This window comes from Colobus angolensis, unplaced genomic scaffold (genome assembly GCF_000951035.1).
Source record: "Colobus angolensis palliatus isolate OR3802 unplaced genomic scaffold, Cang.pa_1.0 Scaffold54, whole genome shotgun sequence".
NCBI classification, from domain to species: Eukaryota; Metazoa; Chordata; class Mammalia; order Primates; family Cercopithecidae; genus Colobus; species Colobus angolensis.
The window spans coordinates 358,836-366,133 of record NW_012118932.1 but is presented as its reverse complement, the minus strand read 5'-3'; the positions used below and the strand labels follow the sequence as shown (position 1 = coordinate 366,133).

At 46.1% G+C, this 7,298-nt stretch overlaps 1 protein-coding gene across 1 annotated transcript in view; it reads right to left on the bottom strand.

Annotated features, from left to right (window-relative positions):
* Positions 1-7,298, bottom strand: part of KIAA0226 (KIAA0226 ortholog) — a 67,408-nt gene that overhangs the window by 22,188 nt on the left and 37,922 nt on the right. Inside the window, exons 5-8 of the mRNA XM_011961247.1 lie at positions 5,733-5,889; positions 4,600-5,133; positions 3,174-3,218; positions 957-1,052 (exon numbers count right to left, since the gene is read on the bottom strand). Coding sequence (XP_011816637.1) covers positions 957-1,052; positions 3,174-3,218; positions 4,600-5,133; positions 5,733-5,889 — 832 coding nt within the window. The remainder of the gene's footprint in view (positions 1-956; positions 1,053-3,173; positions 3,219-4,599; positions 5,134-5,732; positions 5,890-7,298) is intronic.

Here is a 7,298-nt window from a genome sequence, read left to right as displayed (position 1 = left end):
TGTTAGCCAGGATAGTCTTGATCTTCTGACCTTGTGATCCACCCGTCTCGGCCTCCCAAAGTGCTAGGATTACAGGCTTGAGCCACCGTGCCCGGCCAAGACGTCTACCTTCTAAAAGCATTTATTGCACTTTGGGAGGCCGAGGCAGGCGGATCGCCTGAGGTCAGAAGTTTGAGACCAGCCTGGCCAACATGGTAAAACCCCATCTCTACTAAAAATACAAAAATTAGCTGGGCGTGGTGGCTCACGCCTGTAATCCCAGCTACTAGGGAGGCTGAGGCAGGAGAATAGCCTGAACCCGGGAGGTGGAGGTTGCAGTGAGCCAAGATCGTGCCACTGCACTCCAGCCTGGGCAACAGGGGCAAAACTCTGTCTCAAAAAAAAAAGAAAAAGAAAAAAAGATTTTCTTGTACTCCTAGAATCCCAGAGCACTAAGCCTTTTGGTTGGAAAATGATGGAATAAACAGGGAGAATCCTTCTGCCATCTAAAATCAAAGAGAACATGCTCTCCCCCGTACCATATAATAAAGAAAAAACAAAATAAAAATGGAAAACTCTGGGCTGGGAGTCAGAAAAGGACACAAATGGCTTCCTCCTCTGCATGATTTGCATGTAGAGTTTGTCTGCTGGTTATTAAGCCCAGATACTCCAAGTCCTCTTTCCAAGGTCCATCTCATCCACTCACAGAGCCATTCCGTATGGATCAGCTGACATGCCTGGTGCCAACACCCAGCGGGTAAGAGCGGGTAGGACCCCGAAGTCAGAGAGGAGCAAGAGAAATGGCAGAGCAGTGCGATTTCTAGCACAGGGGTTGAAAATGACTAAAGAGTGACTGAGACTGTAACAGTATGTACCCTCCGTAGAGCTGAGATGAACGCCAAAGCTCAGAGCTTAGCAGGCACAAGGGGCGAGCAGAGAAAAGATCCAGTTTGAGCCCTGGCCTTCGTAGTACTCACCATACTCCGTGTACAGAGAACCGGGTGTGCTGACGTCACTGCTTTGGCCAGAGTAGGGCAAGGGGCCTCTCAACTTCGCCTTATCATTGCAGGATTCTAATGACGGTGACCGCCAACGAGTAAAACACACATACGAAGTGAGCAATAGACACATTTCCAACTTTGGAGTTTCAACATTTAACTGCACCCCTTCCCAAAGCCCTCCCAGGCAGGAGAGAGGTGGCACAACAATGGAACAGACCAAGGGTACAGAAACACAGGGAGGGAAGGAGACGGCCGGTCAGTACATTCTAAGTGGAAAAGAAGAAACGTGATCCAGAATGGGGCAACATAAAGGAGAGAAAGAATCAAATCAAAATGGATTCATGAAATTTGCTTCTCTTTCCTTACATCTTTTAACCAAATATTACAGGAATATTAGCTGATTTCTATCCTCTTGACAAACCAATTTAGAAAAGTCTTTAGACGGTAAAACAAAGACAAGCGCATTGAAACTTTTCTGACATGTTGACATTAGGTTTTAAAGTAACATCAGAAGATTTACATTCACTAAGGAAATAAAATTCAGCAGTGTCCTAAAAAGAAGCATCGAGGCAGTGCTGGAGAAGCCGAGGGAGAGGGCCCCGTAAGCAATGGGCTCGTTACGGGGCTCAGCCTATCCTTACTGAAGAAGGGAGGGAGGGAAAGCTGGCGAGACAGACAATGCTTGGGACAGGAAGAGTGAGAGCTGGGAGGGGAGAACAGTGGCAGTCAGGACTCGCAGGAATGAGAAACTGATATTCTTCACAAGGAAACACAACATTTCCAGGACCACAGAAGGAAGAATAGGTGAAAAAGCAGGTGGGTGCCTGAAAATGAGCAGGATGCTGTGGGAGAATGAATGATTGAGCTGCATCTAACCCATTTCCCCGACAGATGGTGCCAAGCTGCCAGCTACTCCTCTCATAAAAAATGCTACTCTGTGAAAGAGACAATTTTGTGTTTTTCTTGGGCCTCAAAGACTTCTGGTAGTCCTGGCCGTGGGCTCTGTTCCTTCCTACTGAACTGAGGACAAACTAGTAGTCACCACGATGCCTTGGTAAAAAACCATGACTTAGAATTCTCAAACAGCATACAACACAAACTCCACCACGACCTTAACCTCTTCACAACATGTGGCCATCCAGCCTTTTCTTACTGAGTTCGCTTCTTCCTGATGCCGCCATTTAACTAATTCTTAGAATTCCCTTCCACTCACTTGATACCTGCCTTCTTACAGTTTCTCATCTCCTTAGGAACAACGCTATTCTAAATGATGGTCCTACAGACGTTATTCCTCCTTAACCATCTCTTTTCCAAGCTAACATACCCAATGGCCTCACCCACTTCCAGGAAGCCATGGATTTCAGCCCTCTCACTCCTCTGCCTTGCAGACACATTCCAGTGTTCATCTCCATGAATTATGGTACCCAGGATGGAACACAAATCTCAGTTTGAACACCACCACGAACACCAAGGAAACACACTGAAATCACTAGAAAAATCCTACGCAATAGCTGGAATGGGGTGCAGGGATTTATAGGGAAACGAAAACAGGTGAAAGAAAAAGGAAACAGGGAACTGCAGGAGAGGAAAAAAACACAAAAAAAAAACAAAAAAGAAAAAAACCAAACATGCAAGTCTATCTGAGACCACAGAAAGGGGTAAAATACATTCTGGTGTTAATTCAAGGAAAATAAAGTAATCCATAGGACGTATTCAGTTACAAGAAAAATTCTGGGCCGGGTGTGGTGGCTCAGCCTGTAATCCCAGCACTTGGGAGGCCAAGGCAGGAGGATCACTTGAAGCCAGGAGTTTAAGACCAACCTGGGCAACATGGTGAAACCCTGTCTCTACCGAAAAAAAAAAAGTGAAAAAATTTTAAAAGAGAAAAAAGTCTGCCACTGATTCATCATGATGCCTCAGACAAATAGCGGCCTCAGTTTCACCTCTGGCCAAAACTGAACTGGTAAGTCTTGACTCTGCCTCTCAGAAGCTGTTGAGAGACTGAACGAGGCATTTGGAATTGTGTATAGAAGACACATATGAAAAACTGGTATCATTTTATAGACAGTTCCAAGCATCCCAAGAAGACCAGACTAGCCAGACTTGATTTGACACCAGACTGAAGAAGGTTCTGAACTAAGAAAGGTGGTCACAGAGCAGAGCAAAGAGGAAGTGGAGGACCAATTCCCAAACCTGCAATGGGATCTTCAACTATAATGGTGATATTCCTGGGACCTCCTGTAGGTAGTCAGACAGGTGCAGAGGAGAGTCCAGACAGAGCAATGAGAACAGAGAGGAGAAAAAAAGTGTCCTAAATTTTACCCAGCAGAAGTGGGGATGGAACTCCCAAGAGGAAGCCCCAGTTGTGAAGGACGGATGGCTCGTCCAAGAAGCTGTGCGTGACCCATATTTCCTCAGATACTTCTGCACACATTTTCGCTGGCTCCCTTTTCCAAAGGCAGGATTCCACTGGAATCCATATGGATTCAAGAATGGGGTGGGAAAGTTTTACATGCTCAAAGGCCAGTGGCTTGGAGTACAGCAGACATCAGGCCTGCAGCAGCAGATGTGAAGTGAGGGTCCAGCCCAAGTCATCTTCACATCTAAGAAAGCTCATGGGAAGACAGGCTTTGATTTGGAGATTCTTCTCCTCAAGATTTCCAACAACTTAAATCACATTCTTGAGGGAAAACAAAGACAAAAGTTGGTAATTCTGAAGGTTTCAGATGAGGGCCTAAGCTCTCACCTTTCCAGAAATTACAAAGAGAAAGTAATGCTATCTCCAGTCGCTAAAGAAAATCCTTTTTTTTTCAGGTCACTGAATTTCTTATATTTTATTTTTATATCTTATTTCTGGGGCTTTTGTGACCCAGAATGGCTTTGAGCACAAAGCTCCATGCTATACTTTCTCTTACGGAGATCCTGCCACAAACAAAACCCAACCAAAGCCTGCCGGATTCCACAAGCCAGGAAAGATGATGGGAAGGAGAAGGCAAAAGCAAGGAGCCCCACCTTTCCCACGTGCAGGCTGCCCCTCCCCTCAGATGGTGTTTGGTGAGGTCCCAGTGGCCAGGGCCTCCTCATCTGACTGCCTCTCGGTCTGAATCAGTGATGCGGCCGTTAGCCCCACCTACTCACCTGCTGGGTTGCATCACCCCACCCTCACTATCGCCTTCGTTTTAATTAGAAACCCCAGTATCTCTCTACCTCTTACATTGGTATTACACCTGGTATTATTACACCCTGGTCAAACTTCTAAGACGTCACAGGAAATGACAGAACTTAATGGGATTATTTTTAAAGCTCACTAATACTTTCCCCGATCCAAGAGATACTTTGAAAACTCGAACTGTGATGAGTCACGCTATCCTCTGATGTTATCAAACTAGTAAAGAATCCAGGAAAACATTTAATATTAGCAGTGTATAAAGAAACAAACATAAATAGAGATTCTGAGTCTTGGTATTTCATTATAAACTTCCTTCATTACAAAACAAGATGTTGTATCGTCAGAAACAGAACACCTCTCTCTGCCATCTGAGAAGTCCCCATAAGAAGGCCTCTCTTCACTCTCAATTCAGGGCCATCTTGCTAACTAGCAGCTGGTGTTCCTCATTACCTGGAGCTCCTCTGGAGGCGATGCTGGTATCCGAATGGGAGCGAATATGGCTCTTCTTTGCCCCACTGGTGACGGAGAGTGTCTGCCCCTCTGAGAAGCTGGACCTGCGGAGGACACTGGACAGCTGGCTCTCCTCACCTCCCTCCTGGTCCCCTAAGGAAGAGGCAGCAGAATCTGGCTTCTGGGAGCTGCTGGAGGAGAACAAATTGGAGCTGCTGCTCTCGGCATTGCTGCTGTGACTCTGACAGCTGGCAGTCCGGCCTCGGGGGTCCAAGTTGCCAATGGCCAGGTACTCAGGCCCCTCACTGGCATCACTTGAGGAACCATTCTGGCTGCTGACCCACGATGCCTCTATGGGGCTGGTCAGAGTACTGGAGCTCATCTCATTTGGGGTTAAGGGGGAATCCCTGGCTAGTGCAGAGACTGAAACTGGGAGGGCTTGGATGGTTTGATCCTCTGCTGGTGAGATGTGCCCTCTGCTTTCTTGAGGTTTCCGGGGAGGGCCAGAGAGTGAAAAGGAAGTAGATCTTCTCTCTAGAATATAAAAGGAAATGGTAAGGGGAGCAAGGGTGAGGTGGAATCCTGCAGTATGTATGAAGGACTTCTTCACAGCTAAGGTTCAAACTTTCTATTGTTACTGGGTGCCCAGGACATAAGATGTCACCTCCGAAACGGCAAGTCAAATAAAGTATAAAATTATTTAGAAGCAGCTAAGTCAAGAGTATGGGCTCCTGAGACAGTGGCTTTATTGCTTATTAGTATGCATTCCTCATCTGAAAAATGAGCAGTAAGAGGACTGTTTGAAGGCTCAAATGGGATAACATGTACAAACTGAATACAAAAGAGCCTAGTACATGACTGGCAATCAATGAATGTTAGCTAGTATTGAAAGGCCTTCTTGGCAACGTGGATTAGAAACCCAGGGGAATCTAAAAACATCTCTCTCTTCTGTTACTTCATGATTCTACTGAATTATTTCAGGCTAGTCACTGTATAACTTGTAAAGATGTCCCTTATGAAGAAAAACTGTACCAACCAAAGGCTCCATTTTCCAAGCCTGTGAGCAACCACAAAGTCTTCTTACTTTCCAGGGCTGGGGATGAATGTAATGACCACTTTTCCTGTCTCCATACCTGAGCCATTGTTGGGCATGGATTGGTGGAGGCTAGAGAAGGACCCAAAGTAGGAATGCTGAGCATAGCTGGTTGGAGGGGTGTATGTGGAACTGGGCAGGGCTGTCAGGCTCTGGCTCTTTGTCACCAGGAGTGGGCTCTCGTGCTTTCTGGCAAACTAAAAAGCAAAACAAAACCAAAGAATGTGTCAGAGTTAAGGACAGAGGGCCTCAGAGTGGGGGCAATGCAGTACTGCAGAAATGCTGGTAGCAGCTACCTTTGCAGTAGGCCTGGACTTTAGCCAGACCTGTAGATACAGCAAGGCTACCTTCTACTATAGTATGTAATTTACAACTGTGAAACCACAGCCTCTGCACTGGAATCCTTCCAGGTGTTAAACCAGGAGTGCTTTATTACAGAGGCAGCACAACAAAGTCCTTAAGATTATGTATGTGGAATCAGAAGTCAGACAGACTAGGGTTCAAATCAAGGCCCTGACACTTGTCAGCTATTTGATCTAAACTCTGGACCACATATCTACTCTGTGCCTCAGCAGCCTCCTTTATAAAATGAGATCAATGCCCACTTCACAGAGTTACGAAGATTCAATGAGATGATCCATGTATCATATACAGCACCATGCCTGACACAAAGAAAGTATTCAATGGATAGTAACCAACAATCAAAATTAAAAGAATCAGGCCAGGCGCAGTGCCTCATGCCTGTAATCCCAGCACTTTGGGAGGCTGAGGCGGGTGGATCACTTGACGTCAGGAGTTCAAGACCAACCTGGCCAACGTGGTGAAACCCCGTCTCTACTAAAAATACAAAAATTAGCTGGGCGTGGTGGCGCAGACCTGTAATCCCAGCTACTGGGGAGGCTGAGACAGGAGAAACACTTGAACCCGGGAGGCAGAGGTTGCAGTGAGCTGAGATCATGCCACTGCACTCTAGCCTGGACGACAAAGTAAGACTCTGTCTCAAAAAGCAAATCAAAACAAAACAAAAACAAAAAACAAAATTAAAAGGATCTGGAGAGACAGGGGATCCTCTTCTCTAAGAAGTAGGGACTCTGATTCCATTCTAGCTAAGGCACTGACCGGAGTATTAGTCATGGGATAAGTTAATTTTAGGCAACAGATTTTCTTTGTACTAGAAAATTTTCTTTACATCAAAGAAAAAAACATGAAAAAACTGACCCCATATAACATTAAGCTATGCCAGGTCTGACCCTAAACCCCGCCCAATTCAGAACCATCCCTCTTTCCCCGGATCTCTGTCAAGGCGTGGTATCCTTTGTCAAAAGACACCACCGATTTAAGAAAATCGACCTCCCCACTCCCCAGCTTAGGTCTACTAAGCACAAGACCTAAGCTCAGACTTTCTACTTCAGTCAGTACCTAACGGTACCTCCCCCTTCTCCAAGCACTTTAAATGAAAGCCGGCCAGGCGCGGTGGCTCACGCCTGGAATCCCAGCACTTTGGGAGGCCGAGGCAGGAGGATCAGGAGGTCAGGAGATCAAGACCATCCTGGCCAACATGGTGAAACCCTGTCTCTGCTAAAAATACAAAAAAATGGGTGGGGGG